General features: G+C 45.6%; 1 protein-coding gene across 7 annotated transcripts in view; it reads left to right on the top strand.

Moving 5' to 3' along the window:
• Positions 1 to 19,031, top strand: part of ARHGEF12 (Rho guanine nucleotide exchange factor 12) — a 101,799-nt gene that overhangs the window by 53,388 nt on the left and 29,380 nt on the right. For all 7 annotated transcript variants that reach the window (XM_048511987.1, XM_048511990.1, XM_048511989.1 and 4 more), the window contains 15 exons: positions 1,503 to 1,601; positions 3,165 to 3,214; positions 4,335 to 4,392; positions 5,807 to 5,991; positions 6,944 to 7,021; positions 8,049 to 8,168; positions 8,657 to 8,791; positions 12,628 to 12,699; positions 13,074 to 13,166; positions 13,766 to 13,879; positions 14,263 to 14,361; positions 14,760 to 14,802; positions 15,183 to 15,288; positions 16,974 to 17,111; positions 18,721 to 18,753. In XM_048511987.1, the coding sequence (XP_048367944.1) occupies positions 1,503 to 1,601; positions 3,165 to 3,214; positions 4,335 to 4,392; positions 5,807 to 5,991; positions 6,944 to 7,021; positions 8,049 to 8,168; positions 8,657 to 8,791; positions 12,628 to 12,699; positions 13,074 to 13,166; positions 13,766 to 13,879; positions 14,263 to 14,361; positions 14,760 to 14,802; positions 15,183 to 15,288; positions 16,974 to 17,111; positions 18,721 to 18,753 (1,423 nt within the window). The remainder of the gene's footprint in view (positions 1 to 1,502; positions 1,602 to 3,164; positions 3,215 to 4,334; positions 4,393 to 5,806; positions 5,992 to 6,943; positions 7,022 to 8,048; positions 8,169 to 8,656; positions 8,792 to 12,627; positions 12,700 to 13,073; positions 13,167 to 13,765; positions 13,880 to 14,262; positions 14,362 to 14,759; positions 14,803 to 15,182; positions 15,289 to 16,973; positions 17,112 to 18,720; positions 18,754 to 19,031) is intronic.

Here is a 19,031-nt window from a genome sequence, read left to right as displayed (position 1 = left end):
GTGCAGACCCACTTGGGGGGGCCTTGAAACGGTGAGAATGATGAGATACCCTTGCACCTGTGAACTCCCTCCCATCCTTCTCTCTGTCTCTGAGTCACTGTTAGTTTGGCCTTGGTACTCAGAGCCAAAATTTTCCATGTTCTACAGGTCTCATCTGGAACCAGAATTTTGAATTCGAGCTGGAACGTATGATTATATCACTGATATGTGATATAATCATACATACAGAGACATTCATGCTGTTTGTTTCTCAGCAACAATACGACAGTGGGTCCAATACGACAGTGGGTCCTCTTCCTAGTGGATCAGATTCCTCCATGTGACTGAAGGAATTAGAATTGTCTGAAACCTTCAGAAATCATAAGCAAAAAAATGAGCTAGTTGCCTCAGTTCTGCTCTGATGTACTGAAGATCCGTTATGACTTGGGTTCTGTTCCCATGAAATGTCTAAGAAAAGAGTGTTTTTTCTATTGTCTTACCATAGAAGCACAACAGAGCACTAACTGCACTAGTGCAATATTAGAAAAAGAAACTCTTGAAAACCAATATTTTGTGTGCCGAATTCTTTAACATTGTTTTTGAGCATGTTCTGGACTGATTTTGAAGAGAAGGGGGGGGGGGGGGTTGGTTGGTTGTGGTTTTAATTTGCATAGAGCACAGTTGTACTCTTCTGCAGCCTAAACGCATGCTCTTTCGTGCCAAGAAAATAGAAAAGAAAGATCTTAATATACTGGCCTAATATTATTTGTCATTAGGTGCAACCTACCTTTGACAGAAGCCAACAGCAACATTCTTGTTCACTTATAAATGGAGTTGGATTGTGGCTGATGGTTTGCAGCATGATTGCAATCACAATAAAACATTTAAAAGCTCTGTGTTAGAGGAGAATGGATGTCTCTTAAACTGTGCCAGTGTTTACCATTTTGATGTCATCTATGCCGTTTATAGTTCTTCGGGAGAAGTGTGTGTTTAAAAATAGCACATCTCTCTCTTTCTCTCTCTTCCCCCCCACCCCACCCGCTCAGTTATAGTATTTGGAACATGTAGAGCATATGACAAACTTCTACTCCTTAAGTATTCTGGTAGCTTCTTGATGGTCATCTGGCCAGTAATGGTGAGATCTTCTTGAAAAACCCAAACCTGTGGGAGCTGAGCTTTCTGCCCAGCTTTGGAGAAGGAGGAGGTGGTTTTTATGGCATATGCTCTCTGGAGGACAGGTACGTGGAGTGCTTTAGTAATGTTGCTCGCAAGGCTGTTGTCTGAAAATACGGCTGATGATCCAGAACACTCTGCCTCCCTGTGCTGTACTTCTGTGTCATGTGATCAGTATTGTACGCATGACGTGCTTCAGTAGTTCCTCTTGCTTCTGGCCTGTCTCTTTCTGTGCCCCTATCCTGCACTTACCACACAGCTTCCCTTCTGCCCACGGTGATCAGCGGGATGAGGCTGTGGTCTGCCACCTTCACCCTTCTCCTTGTCTTGCTTTTGCTGCCTCCGTACAGGTCTTGTCCAGCGTTGTGTTATTATCCAGCGAGATGAAAATGGATTTGGGCTGACGGTCAGTGGAGACAATCCAGTATTCGTGCAGTCAGTCAAAGAAGGTGAGTAGACCTACTAAGGGATGTGCCACGTTCTGCAGTTTCAACTGGTACAGTTTACACACAGAGCACGTAACAGCTTACACTGCGTAACAGAAAGATGCATTTAATTTATTTCTGCATCTGAGCTGAGAACACACTCCAGAGTGCTGAATTTGTCCCTGGTTTTCAGTATCACAGTTCCACAGCCCAACCCAAGAGAAACAGTTACAGGATGTGAGCAGGTAGGATATATATTGGATAATGGTAATTGAGAGCTGTATTTTAAGTTTGTATGGTATTTTATCTATCCACTTGTTTATTGTTATTGTTGTAAACCTCCCTGAGCCCTCCGGGGGAGGGCGGTATATAAGTGGAACAATAAATAAATAAATATAACCAGCCTACAGTGTTGACCGATGAAGCTGCACTGAAAGCTGCTTCTTACGAGACTTTTTTTTTTTACTATTTGAGGAACAGTAGGCAAGTACTAAAAAGAATGCCTGGCATTCCTTCCCTGCTTAACCTCACCCTCCATTAATACAAATACTTTTGGGGAAATCTGAGTTCCAGTCTGCATGCGCTCTCTTAAAGGATAGGTGTGAAAGCTGACATTTGCTTTGTACCTGACATGCAGTTCAGTTACTTGGATATCCTACTCAAGTGAATATCCCAGTATTGTCAAGTGGCCCAATTATGCTAGCAAAGAATAGTCCATAGTTTATGTTTAGACCTAGGAGGACGACCAGTGTAGGATAATGGCTACGGTGTTGGCTTTGGACCTGCAGGGTTCAAATCCCCACTTAGTCATGATGCTCACTGATTGAATTTGGCCAGTTCCTCTCTCTCAGCCTAATGTCCATCATAGCTTTGTTGTGAGGACAAAATTGGAGGGAGAGAACCATATACACTATTCTGAGCGCTTTGTAGAAATGACCGGATTTGTTTTTTAAAGCAGGAAATAGGTTGCCTTGTCGCCACTAGAACCTGCATGGTAAGAGTAACATTATCTCCCTGGATTGTGCAACCTGAGAGCAGTTTAGCCCCAGAGACAGACCTGATCAGAAGTTATCTCACCATCTGTGCTATGTGAGAAGTTACATTGTAAAGCTCTTGGGTTCAGGTTGGGTCAGTCACCTTAATTACCTGGGGCCTTGGAATCTTATGGATGCTTGTGAGGTAGGTTACACAGGGGTCGCTTCCGTATGCAGTAGGAAGACTTCTATAGATGTCAGTTGGTATATTTGCATAGCAGCTTACCTCCTTACAGGTTTGATGCATTAACCCTAAAACTGTGGAAGTATAGTAAGTCTCCCTCGAAGATTTCCTGCAATGTAGACCCTTTATCCTGTGTCAGTCTTGCAGTTGATCTGTTTGTGTAGTGGAGAAACTGGGATACTGTAGGGACCAGCAAGGTCCACAGCAGCCAGTGCTAGCGGGGATCCTGACAGTGACATACAGCATGTTCTCTGTTTGCTGAAGTTTTGCCTGAAAGGGAAGGTTTATTTTCCCTGGAGTCCAAAACAGAAAAACGCTGGAAACAAAAACTGGTTGAATTCCTAAGTGGCCGGTTCTTCCTTTCTTTAGATGGAGCAGCCATGCGGGCCGGAGTCCAAACTGGTGACCGAATCATTAAGGTAGGAACACTTGATGTTGTCAGAGGATTAGATTGCTGTTGGTGAGAGACAGGAATGCTTCAGCGGTCCCCATCAGTTCAACAGCGTTCTGCTAAAATTTACCTCTCAGGAACAATCGAAGCACTGTGTATTTTCCTATATTTAGAACTGGCAGTAAGCAGGACATGTCCGGTTGCCAAACGCTTGCTTTTTCATGGAAAGTACTCCAGTTTCATAACCTTGCTTTGTAAGCTGATGCACATCACACAAGGTTTCAATTTCACGTCTGCCAAAAGGCCCATAACTGTAAGCACTGGGAGGGGTGGGGGAAGGGCTAGCTGGAACTTCTGCTTCATGACTGAGCATTGGAATTGCCTTCTGTTTTTCAAACCGCTTTTAGTCAGTGTCGTAAGCAAGTAGTTTAGCTATTGAGTTTTCAAATAGCATGCGAAGGACACTTCCAAAAATTTTCAGTGTTGTCACATGAAAAGTCTGGTCTCTGTGCTTAATTTTTTTTTTTTTGCAAGACTGGTGACATTCAAGCTGCCCAATCCAAAAGGAGATCAGTGTCCAGGGATGGCCCTGCCTCCAAAAAGGCAATCATCTTCGTGGCTGCTGGGAGAAAAGGTGAAATCCTTTACTCCCCCAGGAAAGCCCATGATGTAAAATAACTTACGCCACCTTTTCTGATTGTGTAAGTCTGCACCCCTGGGAGGGGGTATTCCTGGGGTGAAAGTTCATCAGGAGCCGGCTAAAGAGCGGTCTGCCTCAAGATATGACCCCCAGAACACCAACACAGGCATTTGTGGTGGTGGCCAGCTGCCACAAAGCCCAGTTTTCCAGGTTTGTGCGTTGTGATTGCTGGCTGCCGGGTAAGTCCCTCAGCACTGATCTCCATGCCACTGTACATGGCGCTGGTGGCGTTGATACCCGTGCGACCCTTCTGCTGTTTCCAATTCGGCTTCATCCCCCATCCCCCCTTTGGATTGCATAGTTAGTCTTTTTGTGTCATGTTAAGAATAGGAACTTCCTCTTAAAGAACATAGAGGAAGTGAAACCAGTACTTAACTTTGAAGAGATCTTTCATGTCGCTTTTCCAGAGTGAAATTGATGAACCTGTTTGCCTGTTTTCTTTGTTCAGGTGAATGGGACGCTGGTAACGCACTCAAACCATTTGGAGGTGGTGAAGCTAATAAAGTGTGAGTAAACTCTGTGCAACTATTTTCAATCCCAATAGAGCCCTTGAGATGTGCATGGGTTGAGCAGAGAAAGTTTAATTGTTCTGTTGCAGTCAGCAGGCAAAATAGTAATTGGGTTTTATCTATTACATTGGATATTATCTATTACCCATCTAAAGGCCTTGGGGTGTATTCAGGTGCAGTGTAAAATGGTATCTGTGGTAATTTGGAAAAGTCTTAAAGATCTGGAAAGGCCTTCATGGTGCAATTTCCACTCATCTTTTGAAGCAACAGTTGGAGAAAAACAGGTTGAAGGTCAGACCTTCAGACTTTTCCCCCCAACCTGAGTTTTATTATTCAATCTGTATGAAGGCTGCGTTTCTAGCTGACATCATGTGTTACTGTACAACTGAGGCCTGTTGAATGATAGGCTTAAAAAAATGATCTCAAAAAACTAAAAGTAGTAATGTGGTGCAGGGCAAATGTGTGCTTGCATCTCAGCTGGAACTGTGTGAATGTTGTTCACTACTCCACGAGTGTATCACACTGGCAAAGCTCATCAATAAGATTGCTCACAGAACAGCAGTTACAGGTAAGCAACCTGTTTCTACCTTGACAGTGACACAATTGTATGTTGGCTGAGTACTTGACGCAGGTCAAATGCTGCAATCCAGTCATTCCCTCTGACCACAGCCGTGACAAGCATGTCCTCAGTCTGAAGCCATCATGGAGGGAGTGCATCCAGGAGAAGATGAAGCATGCTTCCCCCCCCCCTTTTTTTATTTTGCTGATTCCTTTAACATGAAAACTTTTGTCAGTATTTAGTGATGAAAGTTTTCTGGCTCCCTGCCATGTTTTCTCAGTAAAGTTAGTAACTGTGACTAGTCTTCTTTAAAAAAATAATTTATTTTATCAACACAAAATTACGGGAAAAGAAAAGAAAATTTAAAAAAATAAGAGTAAATAGAACAAACATAATAGTAATGACAATAATAAAGAGATAAAAAGGAAGAAGATAAGAAAGAAAAAGAAAAGACTAACTAGGAGAAAACAAAGGGGGTGACGGTTTGCAAGAGCTCAATGGCTCATTCACTGCTGATTCTGGATTTTTTCAGAACTAGTAGGTCTAAAATCCAAACCCTTCCAGTCCACCTGTCAAGTGTAAGGTCCTCAATATCTGGGGAGGTGACAGCTAAGAAAAACTTGCTCTGCAGCTGGCAAAATTGACCCTATCAGCAGTGTGTAGTCTGGGAGCACTCAGAGCCTCAACGAGAGTGAAAATCATTCCACCGGAAGTCCGTAACAGTGACAAGTCTTGTTGCATGAGGAACTGGTTTTCTGGCAGGTTGAAGAGGCTCCTTCTCCCATCTTGTCAACCTGAATTGGGCGGTGGGAGAAAAAAAAACCGAATGGGATTTTTGTCTTCTCTCTGCAGCGGGCTCCTATGTAGCTCTCACTGTACAGGGGCGCCCTCCCGGGTCGCCCCAAATTCTGTTGGCCGATTCTGAAATGGATCCAGCAGCATGTACGTCCGGCAGCATGTCTCCTGTCACGACATCTCCTCACTCACCAGGAGCATCTGGAAACACAGAGAGAATTACCAGCCCAGTGCTGATGGGGGTAAGGTCTGATGGACTTTGGTGGAAATAGGTTGGACTGTGTGGTGGGCTTTTTTTTAATGGAGCAGTGTGTAATCAGAATCAGTATATATAGCACACAACATGTCGCATTCACAAATTAAAAACAAATTGAAGGAAGAGAATGTACCTATTTATAGTTATGCCTTACTTTCTCATTCATTTCTACGGCTTCCAAATTTTTTAAAAAATGCAACCAATTGCTCCCAATTCTTGTCATCTAAAATATTTTTAGCTTGCAGGCGAAACGTCAGGAGAGAATGCTGCTAGAACACAGCCATACAGCCCGGAAACCACACAGCACCCAAGTGATTCCGGCCGTGAAAGCCGTCGACAATACATATTTTTAGCTTGTTAGTTTGCCTGTTGTTAACAATTCCTTCCTCTCTAGGAACCATTGTAATTTACTAGACCAGGGGTAGGGAACCTGCGGCTCTCCAGATGTTCAGGAACTACAATTCCCATCAGCCCCTACCATCATGGCCAATTGGCCATGCTGACAGGCTGATGGGAATTGTAGTTCCTGAACATCTGGAGAGCCGCAGGTTCCCTACCCCTGTACTAGACAATGTTGGTTGTGTCCACTGTGTGCAATATCATCCTCACAGAGGTTGGAGCATATACTGGAAGCAGTAGTTATATGAGTGTAATTTAAGAGTTACATTTTAGGTTTCCAATTGTGGATCCCATTATCTCAAAAATTGGCTTTCCCGGGGGAGTAAAGTGGGAAACAAATGTGATAGATGGGCAGCTTCTAAGAAATCAGATGGTGCTGGCAAATGTATTTGTCTCATATACAAACCTATTTGTGCATGGACACTCCAGAATTATGTTTTTAACACAGGGATTCACCTCAAAGATCTTGCAGGGGGTCTGATTAAGAATAGCCCGCCTTTCCTTGCATGTGAAAGCTAGCTGTCTCCTCTTTTTATCAGGAAGAAAATAATATTGTTCACAACCAGAAAGTAGAGATTTTGAGAAAGATGTTGCAGAAGGAACAGGAGCGGTTGCAGGTACCAAAAGGGGGATATTTGGGAGGGACATGCAAAATGAGCTTCTGCTTCCCGGGGGGGGGGGGGGGGCTGTTCACTGGTTAAAATCCTGAGCTGCAAAAACAGCGACACACAAAAGTTCATTTTGGAGGACACTGATTCATAGGGTCTCCATAAATTGAAAGAGACTTGGCGGCACTTAACAAGGTGTATGTGTACCTTCCCTTTTAGAAGTAGCAATTTGTCATCTTGCGAGCCATAGCTTTGGTGTCAAAAACACTTTAAAATAAATTAATAATAATTTTTACTCACTTTTGGTGAACTTTCACAGCTGGGCAAGATTTCCAGCTTTTCTCTCACAACTCTTATCCCATTCAGACACTGCAGAAAGCCAACAATAAGACAGGATATGCAGAAGCCGGGCTCGTTATTGTTCTTCTGTACGCTGCTTCCTCCTCATACAGAGAATCCCAGTTAAAATGATTTTTGACTACCTGCAATGTTCACATGCTTGGTAGAATTCAGTTTCTCTGTGGAGCCTGCATTTGACCTTTTCCCTATCCCCTCCCTCCCTCCCTCCCTCCCTTCCTTCCTTCCTTCCTTCCTTCCTGCCTGCCTGCCTGCCTGCCTGCCTGCCTGCCTGCCTGCCTGCCTGCCTGCCTTCCTTCCTGCCTTCCTGCCTTCCTTCTTTTCCCATCCCCCTCAATTAGCTGGTTTTAGTTCCACTGGGGTAGCATTCCAAGCACTGATGTTTTAGTTTACGTATTCATTGTAAGTCACCCTAAGCCTGCCTTGGGAAGGCCAGCCTATAAATAAAAAAATAAAATAAATACTTCACTAGGTAAGAAGGTCAGAGGGGGAGAGTCAGTGGGCAGTGTCAGGTTCATGCCCATCTTGGCTTAATTGTGGCCTTCTGCACAGTTGAATGTGGCCTACATAATATAAACTAAACCTTGATCGATACTTGGGGCTGCAAGCACATAACTCAATTAATCAGTGCTGCTGAGAGGCCAGGACCAATTCTCCCACTGTTTTTAAACCTTTTCAGTCCTTGCAAGAAGACTACAGCCGTACGCCTGTTCCCCGACTACTCAAGGAGATCCAGGAAGCCAAGAAGCACATCCCCCAGCTGCAGGAACAGCTGTACAAAGCAACTGGTTCTGCGCAGGTAAGGGAAATACTCGCAGCACCCATCCAGCCATCCTGACTGGGAACAGTGTGTGGGAGCAGGCCGTTCCCAGCTGTTCTCCTGCCAGTTTCCACAAGCCTGCACAACCCTCCCCAGTGCAGTAAATCAAAGGAGGCACAAGTAATGGCTTGGTCTTCTTTCTAATTGAGCTCACCAAAAGGGATGATGATTGATGGGTGGGTGGGTGGCTGTGGCATCGTGTGAAGAAATCCAAAGATTGTAATGAGAAATTGTGGGCTGTTTCTTCAGAGGGTCTGCTAGGAAGGCTGTGTGCTTGCAAACACTTTGGCTCTGACCTTTTGTCCGGGGCTGGGTACCCTTCAAAGTCTGAGTTGTTGTTTGGGGAGTTTTTGGTGCACATTTTGCTGATGAGGCACTTGGCAAAATGTTCCCGGCTGCCTAAGAAAAAGAGCTGTTATTAAAAAAACAAACCTGGTATTTTAAAGATGCCACTTCTCTGCTTTCAGGATGGCATTTTGTCTTCCAAATCTGCAACGGAGCCTTTGCAGTTCAGCGAGGTGGATGCTGAGAGTGGGGAAGGGCTGAGCAAGGGAGACTGCAGCTTTGGCGAAGGCTCCCAGTCGAACAGCGACACAGCCGAGGTGAGTCCTGAGAGGGGCTGAAACTTCTAGAGGTGTTTTTGCTGGACCGGTGAAGTCTTTTGTGCCCAGCGTCCTGTATCTGGAGAGCAGGTACTTCTCTGAAGCTCAGGTAGGCCTTTGAAGAAGGAGGAGGAGTTTGGATTTATATCCCCCCTTTCTCTCCTATAGGAAGCTCAAAGGGTCTTACAATCTCCTTTCCCTTCCCCCTTCACAACAAACACCCTGTGAGGTAGGTGGGGCTGAGAGAGTTCCAAAGAACTGTGACTAGCCCAAGGTCACCCAGCTGGCATGTGTTGGAGTGCACAAGCTAATCTAGTTCACCAGATAAGCCTCCACAGCTCAAGTAGCAGAGCAGGGAATCAAACCCAGTTCTCCAGATTAGAGTGCACCTGCTCTTAACCACTACACCATGCTGGCAATCATGGATGGTTTCAACTGCTCCTTGACCATTCCTTACGTGCTGCTGTTAGTATTGCCCTGCTTCCACCCTCTTAGTCTGTAAAACAATCACAAGTCTGTGAAACTGGCCACACCTGGAAAGAATGATTGGGAGCTGCCTGGCTGAGCTGGGATTCGAACCCAGGGGTCTTCAGGTCATGCCCATTTCTTGCCTCAACTTCTGTTTCTGTCTTCCGTGAGTTTGCATACTCCAATTTCAGTCCCATAAAGTTTCCTTGCAGTGTGTGCACCCCAGTGTCCTATCTGCTTTTCAAATGCTGAAGTGTTTGTTGTCTGCATTTGCATGTCAAGGGGAGCCCAGTACTGAACCTGGTGCTGCAAGGAGTTTGACGCGTGGGTCGTCTTTGGTAGCCTGGGAAAGGTGTGCCGTGTTTTTCAAATCTGGGGTTTCCTGGCACACGTTCAGTTGCTGGGCAGAGAAGAGCTAGGGTAGTCTGTTCTGGAGAATGGAGAGAGAAATAAGGCTACCTTTCAGAACATGTCAGAATTCATTATGTGGTTAGAATGACTCAAATTTATGGGACAACGTGCCATGAGGGGGAAGGGGCAGGAGCCTGTCCCTTCCAGGTACACCTCAGGCCCTTTCTAGCTCTTAACCAAGTACTGTTTGTTAAATGAAACTGGATGCTTGCAGTATAATTCAGGGGATGGCTAATCCCCCTAACCCACTGTTTGGCTTCTGATTAAGCCATCTCCAAGCCGAAGCATGAAAATTGGGGCTCGGGGTTGTTTTTCCTAGCTCTACTGGTGTCTTGAGTTTTTGTGCCGTTCTTCCCACCCTTCTGTTTCCATAACTGTCTCAGATTTTCTCTTTGTTTCCCCATTGCTGAAACATAATGGTTTTAAATATTCTGGCGTCTGTGTGTGAAAGCTGCTGCACAGATGTGAACTCATAGCGGTTGGTTTCCAACTTTAGATTCTTAGCAAACTCTGCTGAAGCCAGCATTTTGAATGTACGCAGCCAAATGTACAGGGTTTTCAAGTCATTAAAATGCGTTTCTGTGAGAGGAAAGTTAGTCTACAGAGTTGTCATAGTGAAGAGGAGCTTGGAGGGGAGAGAGAGAGAGTTGGATTTTGCAGCCTTCATGCTCTCCCTCTCTCAGGAGGTTTCAGATCGTCAGCGCTTGGCAGTCAATCCTCCTGGCTTATTTTTCAGTGAACTGTGGTGGGTGCCTTTCCTCACAGAGGGGCTGTAGTCCTTTGGAGCCAAATCCATTAAGCCCAGGAGATATTGTATAGTACCGAAGCTGGTACTGTGGTGTCTGGAAAGTAAGACCAAACTTATGAGTCTCTTTTCTCTGGTCGCTCCTAACTGTAGGCTACTTTCCCAGTCTGGTTCTGGCCACCTGCAGTTAAGCGGAAAAAAATGAGGCTGGCCAGAAAAGAATGTTGCCTTAATTTCCTTTGCCAAAAAGGAGTTGTGCAGTTTTTAAGTTTGGATCATCTAAACCACACTTCTTTCTCTCTTTGGAAACAGAAACGAATGGGAGGATTTTGTGGAATCCTTGAATTTTGGCCTTTGGGGTCTTGCCTCTTCCCCATTCCTTCAGTATCAAAGTCTTGCAGCTCTTTGCGGATTGTTGCTGGTCTTCATTCCTGGAGAGCCAGCAGTTGAAGTGTCATACTGAGATAATGGAGAGCCAGGTTTGAATCCCAGCTCTGCCATGGAAGCTCACTGGGTGACCCTGGGCCAGTCACACACTCTCCACTGAATCTACCGCACAGGGTTGTCGTGAGGATAAAATGAAGGAGACAAGAAAAATTTAAACTGCCTTTGGTCCCCACTGTGATGAAAGGCAGGGGATAAATTAAATACGTAAATAAATACTTGGGGTATTTTCAGCTTAGAATAAAGACCCTTTATTTGGAGCCAAAGAGCAGGATGGGTTTCTTTAGAAACAAGATTTTGTAGATGATTTGGAATTTTCCTAAATAGGAACTCCTCCTTCACTAAAGGAAAATAGCTTATCAGGTGTTTACTAAACATTTCAGGAATATCGTAGCAACTCTTGCAAAGATAACATTCCACCAGTGGTCCTCCCTTGAGGAAGGCCATCTCTTCTCCCTGCCTTATTTTCATTGGGGCACATTTTCATGTTATTTGGCAGATGTACCATAGGGTGTTGCAGATCAGAATGAGGTTGACATGCTGGTCAAAAGATCACATACTTGACTACTGTCGAATATTGTTGAATATTCCCTGAAACTGCCAATGTATATGTGACAATTGAATTTCTTCTTCCGGAAAAGTAATTACAGCATCCTGTTCAGAAGGGTTAGACTGAGGGCTGCTTGTATTGCTACAGTATTACTACAGCCGTTGACCTAAACAAAAAAAACAAAGCTTCTCCCGCCGGCCACCTTTTATAATAACAAGTATCTACAAGCACCCCTGACCTGGATGGCCTACGTCAGTGGTGGCAAACCTTTTGGAAACCGAGTGCCCAAACTGCAACCCCAAACCCACTTATTTATCGCAAAGTGCCAACATGGCAATTTAACCTGAATACTGAGGTTTTAGTTTAGAAAAAACGGTTGGATCCAAGGCATTCGTTATTTGGGAGTAAGCTTGGTGGTAGTCGGTGGCTTTGCTTTGAAGCAACTGTGCAATTCTTTGAACGGGTGAATCACGACCCTAGGAGGGTTTACTCAGAAACAAACCCCATTGCCAGCAACTGAGCATACTCCCAGGTAAAGGATCACACTTTCATTCTTCCCATGAAAATCAGTAGGGTTTAACAGCGCTTAACAGGGTTACCTACACTGCTTCCCCAAAACTAGGTCTTAGGTTTAATGCTAATAATCTCTGAAATCCCTGAAATAATTACACTATTATCACATGACAAGCTCTGTTCATGTGTGCCCACAGAGAGGGCTCTGAGTGCCACCTCTGGCACCCATGCCATAGGTTCGCCACCACTGGCCTAGGTTAGCCCAATCTCATCTCAAAAGCTTTGCAGGGTCCACACCCTGGTTAGTATTTGGACGGGAGACTGCCAAGGACGTCAAAGCCCACTACGCAAAGGCAGACAGTGGCAAGCCACCTCTGAGTTTCTCTTGCCTTCAAAACCCTACAAAGTTGCCATAACTTAGCTGTGACCTGACCCTTCTTTTTAAACAAAAAACCCCCTCCAAACAGGAGCTCTGGAAATCCTCAGTGACAGACAGTTGCAATTTAAGAAAACTATAAGGAGTCCGACAATTGGTGCTCAGACTTTGGTGGTTACTGGCTATACATTCATATGTATAACAATATGTTTATGTGTGTGTATATATGTATTTATGTATATATGTTTATTCATGTGATCATGAATAAACACCCTTTTTTTTTTTGACTGAGTAAGCAGTGAGCCGAACTGGTCTTTTCTTCTTCCCAGAGTCCCCGGAGTGGCCCAAAGGAGCGGATCTATCTGGAGGAGAGCCCAGAGAAGAGTGAGATTCAAGATTCTGTAAGGAACTGTCATGACCATTTTGTGGTAGTTTTTCTGCTAGCAAACACTGTTTTCCCCATGAGTTTTTTCTTTACGATCTAATTATTTTTGAATGTTGAAGCTGCAAGTGGCATTTCAGTCTCAGTTCCTGGATTTTTGCAGTTTCAGAGGGTAGCATTGTTGGTTTGCAGCATAAGAGCTGCTCTTACCCTACACACAAGCTCCTCCAGCAAAGCTCAGCCACCTTTCAGCAGATGACCCCTTGTTCTAATATTATGAAAGAGGGAGAAAAGTGCCACATAAAGCTTTTACTGTATATGTTTTTGCTAACTTCTCCAGACCAGAAGGCTAATCTGAGTAATTACCTATTTTTCTTCATTTGACAACCCCAGGATTCTCAGTCCAGTATTGGAAGTCCCTCTTCTCGCATAGCACCTCCAATCATAGGAGCAGAGGATGACGATTTTGATGCGGAACATGAACAGGTGAATGTTTTAAAGATTCTTTGCTGGTTGCTTGTCTCAAAGCCCTGTAGTAATGGAATGTTTTCCTGCCCCTCGGAGCTTTTGAGAGGTTAAACAGTTTGCCTCTGGAACCTTTTTTGTTTGTGTGGGACATTTATAGGCCAACTTTCAACAGAAAATTGTTCAGACCACAGCTACTAAAACCTGTTCAGGGAATTCATCGATGTGATTGACTTTACTCTGTAAAAATTGTGTTTGGGGTTCTGTCCTGATGGCTGCCCCCTCTTCCTCTAGCTCAGCAATTTGCGACCTGGCAGAAGTTATTGGTCTTATTGACTTTCCTTGCTTAATTAGCTTTTAGCACTACTAATGCACTATCTCAGCTACATTCTTTGAAGGCCTTTTGTCTGACTCTGCCTTTGTGGATTGGGGGAGAGCTGGAATGTGCTCCTAATTTATATTTAGTTAGATCTGCCTTGTGTGGAAATCTAAGTTAAAACTACAGACCAGCATGAGAAGAACAGGAAGCAAACTTGCATCTAGCTTTCCCTGAGGGGGAAAACAGGGGACTGTGCATCTGCTAGGGGCCATTTCAGATAACGTCTCGCCTCTTCGTACAGATCAACGGGCAGTGCAGCAGCTGTTTCCAAAACATAGAGTTGCTGAAATCTCGTCCGGCTCACCTGGCTGTCTTCCTGCACCATGTTGTGTCCCAGTTTGACCCTGCTTCACTGGTAAGGTGTCAGCTTACAAGCGCTTCTGCGGTGTGGGTGTAACTCTGGGGCCCCATATAACACAGCTCTAGACACTATTAATGCAGTGGTGAATGCTTTAGTTGGGAGGGGAGAATTCTGGGTTTTTTCCCTGCGGAAATTATACGTGTGATGCAGAGTGCAATTAAACAACCACTTCTTGTTAGTGTTGACCTCCTCTCAGTCTTCGTCCTAACTGGGTCTCTCCAAGGAAGTGTAGATTGCAGAGGTGCTCCAGTCTGAGATCATGGCTCTATCAGTCTTTTGAAAACACCACTGAAAGTCTAAAGGAGACATTCACCTCTAGAACTGTGTCCTTCTCCCTGTGCTTCCGATACTATGATTACTTTTTTTCCCCCACGTAGCTTTGCTATCTTTTTGCGGACCTGTACAAGCAAACCAACACCAAAGAGACCCGTCGTGTTTTCACAGAGTTTAATCAGTTCTTCCTGGAGCGAGCATCGGTAGGTCTCCAAACAGACGCGCGATTGATCTCTCTGTACCTCTTTCAAACTGCAGCTAGTTGTGCCTTGTCCTGCTCGACCTGGTGGTCTTGAAGGAATATCCTTTGGCTTTTGAGTGTCATAAGTGCTCTGAAACCAAATGCTCACATTCAGGCAGAATAAATTTGACCCCTCAAATGTCTAAGGTAGACTTGCTCCGAGGAACTGTGAGCTTACTAGAAGTTCATATGGTTGCTGACCCTCGTGCGCTTGGGCATTCTCACATGACACCCTGAAATGTGACTTGGGGCCATTTTGAAAGAAGGGTGTAAGAGGGTAAAGCAAATGCCTAGTTTGAGTCCACAGAATTTAAGGGGTTTTTTTCCTAATTCATTTCAATTGTACTTTTATTATTGCAGAATCTGAGGGTCCCAGTTCCGGATGAAATTTCTGCAGATCTAGGTAAAGTTCTTTAGAATCTTGCATGGCAAATGCTTTTTGAGAGACTTTTATGTTGAGAAGTGCTGTTTCTTCACCAGACCTTCTGGGAGGAGTCACAGTGTGCATGTTGAGGTAGAGAGGCCAGTGGACAGTGCCAGTGTTTGCGTAATGCAAGCCATGATGTGGGTTGCTAAATCATGCAGCCGCTGGGTTGGGAGCCAACTGTGGTATTCTGAAGTCTGTCAGGAGCCTCACAGGAAAGGTATTCTATAAGTGCTTTTAGCAAAAAAAATGTAATAAATCCATGCTGCAGAACATGAAGCAATGGCCACAGCAGTGTAATTAAGGCTGATGTTTTCTTTTTTGATGTGACCGCCTGCTTTCTCCTCCTTAATCTGCAGAAAAAAGGAGGTTAGAATTAATTCCTGAAGAGCTACATCGCCACTACATCCAAACTATGCAAGAGAAAGTCTTTCCTGAGGTCCAGAGGCACCTTGAAGATTTCAGGTAAACGTTCATTCTTCTAGTAGCCAGTTGGCTCTCTTTGGCGGTTTCTGCACGGGCTGAAAGCAGCTGCTTCAGCCTGGTAAAACACCGTTTTGGTGGGGACCGTTCGCACTGGCGCTGCTGCCAAATCGATGCAGCGGTGCTCTGTTCCCGCTAAAATGGTGTTTTCAAAACTCTTTTTCTGCAAACGCTGGCTTCCATCCACTGCCATGCGAACAGCAGCAGGTGGAAGCCGGCGATTTCCCCTCCCCTCCCCGGCCCCAGACGCCTCCTTACCTTCTGCTGGTGCTCTGAGGAGGGAAGGGAACACATCCCCTTGCCTCCGGTGCTTCAGTTGTCGCTCTGGCCATGGGGGCGTGTCCCCTGGCCTCCTCAGAGAGGCAGCAGAGCGACACCTGCCAGCAGAAGGTAAGGAGGCGTTTGGGGCCGGGGAGGGGAGGGGAGAGGAGGGGAATGCGCGGCTGTGCGGAGCTTGCTCCAACAGCTGCGCATCCCATGGGGCCGTTTGTGTGAATGGCCCCAGAGCCTTCATCGGCATGTTTAATGCCGATACAGGCTCTCTCCCTTGGCTGTGCAGAAACAGCCTTTGCTTCTGAGGATAACCCTGGCTCTTCTTTGCAGGTGTCTGGGTTTCAGATCTGGGAGTGTGCCAGCACAGGCCACCCTAACAGGATCTTCTTGACTTCCAGCATTGTTGAGATAGTTTGGCCTCTCCCCCATGTGGCTTCAGCCCTTCCTCTTGAGTTTTTTTTTTTAATTGCCACACAGAGCAGGTGCATAATGGCAATTCTGTTTGCCCTCCAAACCTTCAGGAGTTAAGTTAAATGGGTTGATTTTCTGGCTTCAGCCAGCTCAAGTGAAGGTTTTCAAGTTCATCATCAAACAGGCCTGGGTAGCCTTGTCGCCTGGTCACTCATTTCTGTGAGGTTTATGCTGAGTGACCCCTTGATAACCAGCTTTTACATCCTGGTGTGGATAGTGCTGTGCACATCTGGTGACTCGACAGCCTGGTTGGCGTGGGCACAGGGAGCTCTGTTAGCACGCTGTCTCTTAGCCACCAGTTGTTCTGCTTCTCCTCTGCAAAAATAAATGGTTCAGGGAGCGCTGCAGTTCATTGTTCACTACTTCAGGTCTCAAAAATGGACTTTGTGATGCTGCAGCTGTGGAGTTTGTGCTGTTTAATTTAACACTCCTGTTAGCGTCTGCTTTCTGCAACTTGAAGTCCGAGGTGCAGGCATCTGCTTGATAGTAATACGAAGAGAAATGCTTGCTCGTAAGCTTGTTAGAGTCAGCTTAGTGTAGTGGTTAAGAGCAGTGGAGTCCAATCTGGAGAACTGGGTTTGATTTCCTACTCCTTCACATGAGTGGCGGACTCTTGTCTAGTGAACTGGATTTGTTTCCCCACTCCCCCACTCCTGCTGGGTGAACTTGGGCCAGTCACAGTTCTTTGGAATTCTCTCAGCCCCACCTATCTCACAAGGTATCTGTTGTGGGGAGAGGAAGGGAAAGGCGCTTGTAAGCCATCTTGAGTCTCCTTGCAGGACAGAAAGGTGGGGCATAAATCCAAACTCCTCCTCTTCTTCTAAGGCACATGTTGACTTCCTTGAGGGAAGAGAGAATGACCTTAGTCCTCTTTGCTCCTCCACCCCCCACCCCCGGGCCGCTGTTTCCTTCTGTGTATTTAGACAGAAACGCAGCATGGGGTTGACTCTGGCAGAAGGGGAGCTGACCAGACTGGATGCAGAACGCTTTCGGGACCGAGCTGCGCTGGAGAGGGAGCGAGCATGTGCGGAGCAGATCCTGACCAAAATTGAAGAAGTGTTGTAAGTATGATGCGTTTGGTGGACGCAGTTGCTCACTCTCCTCTAAGCAGGGGAAGCAGCTTGATGAATCCAGGAACAGCTGTGTTCAAGTGTGACACGACTCTCCTGGCCAAACGTCCACCCGTCCACTTTAGTTCAGAGGCTCCAGGTCTCTGGGATAGAGGACGGGGTCCACAAATACTCAATGCCCAGTGTAAATATCTACAGTTAATGGAATTATTGCCACAGAGTGGTGTTGCAGCCATAAGCGTAAGTAAATTGAGAGGCACGAGAGGATAGGGCAAACTGGAAAGAGCCTGTCGTGGTTAGAACATCCGGCCCAAGTCTGGGAGAGCCAGGGTTGAATCCCCACTCTTGCCGTGGAAGCTTGCTAGGTGACCGTGGGACAGATACGTGGAGGAGAAGTCGATTTATGGCTACCAATCTTGATCCTCCTTGATCTGAGATTGCAAATGCCTTAGCAGACCAGGTGATCGGGAGCAACAGCCGCAGAAGGCCATTGCGTTCACATCCTACATGTGAGCTCCCAAAGGCACCTGGTGGGCCACTGTGAGTAGCAGAGAGCTGGACTAGATGGACTTTGGTCTGATCCAGCTGGCTTGTTCTTATGTTCTTATGTTCTCACCTTTAACCTACCACACAGTGGTGTTGTGAAGATAAAAGAGGAGGAGAGGCGAACGATGTAAGCCACGTATTGTCGAAGGCTTTCACTGCCAGAATCACTTGGGTGTTGTGGGTTTTCCAGGCTGTGTAGCCATATTCCAGTAGCATTTTCTCCTGACATTTTGCCTGCATCTGTGGCTGGTATCTTCAGAAGATCGCTTACATTAGAAACCTAACAGTCTCTCGGTATCGTAGAGGATTCATGCTTGCATGTTTGAACGCGGCACCTTCGCTACTCTTATCTGGGAGATATCATAACCTGCCCAAACTGAAAAAGGTTGACTCTCTATCTCACATGATTTTGGAATGCCCTCATTGTAATTCATATCATGATCAATGGACAGCCCCTATTTTAACTAAGCTGCCTTCTCTCATAACAAAAGATAATACAGTTCCCTACTTGTTGGTGGATAGAGATCCAAGAGTTGTGACTATCTCTCAGCCAGATTTTGAAGAAATAAAGCTCCTTGTTTATTGCTCAACTCACAGGCGCTTGAAAGAAGGAAAGGATGACAGTCAGGTTGTTGAGATTTGAATTTTGCTGAGATTTGCTACCATCAGTTCCTCAAAAGACTTCTTCTTTAGACTGCCCAGGTGTCATGGTGGGCTTGATGTGAGCCGTCAGAGACAAAGTCCAGATTGTGTTGTGGTGGGCTTCCACGGCCAGAATCCACTGGCTGCCGTGGGTTTTCCAGGCTGTGCGCCCTGTCAGTTCCTAACATTTCTCCTGTATCTGTGACGGTAAAATGTGTTTCTCTGTGTGTGGCACACTCACCATGACAGGCCTCTGAAGATGCCAGAAGATGCTGGTGAAATGTTAGGAACTCAAACTATCAGACCGTGGCCGTGCAGCTTGAAAAACCAATCATAGAAAGCCAAGCTTCAAAAAAGGATATACCGGTTGTGATGGCTTCTAATTTGCTGAGTCTGCTTCTTTCCTTTGCAGGATGACCTCCCAGCCCGTTGAAGAAGAAAAGAGGTAACAGAACAGGATTATAGTGTGTTGATCACAATTCTGCTAAAGCTAATGGAAGTTGCGCATTCTTAACAGGTGGAGGGTGCCCTCTACCGGCTGTGCTTGCAAACACCATGTTAGCATCTCTGTTACGGAGTCCTCTCTCATATCATATGGCTGTGTGCTTTTCACTCTGAGTAGCAGTGTCTCTCCAGAGATTCAGGTGCCCACGTTACCCAACCCTGCTGCCTGATATCCTCTTAATCCAGTGGTTCTCAACCTTCTTAATGCCGTGACCCCAA

Source organism: Sphaerodactylus townsendi, linkage group LG12, assembly GCF_021028975.2.
Source record: "Sphaerodactylus townsendi isolate TG3544 linkage group LG12, MPM_Stown_v2.3, whole genome shotgun sequence".
In the NCBI taxonomy this organism is placed as follows: domain Eukaryota; kingdom Metazoa; phylum Chordata; class Lepidosauria; order Squamata; family Sphaerodactylidae; genus Sphaerodactylus; species Sphaerodactylus townsendi.
Note: the sequence above shows the minus strand (reverse complement) of the source record. Positions and strands in the feature narration are given on the sequence as shown.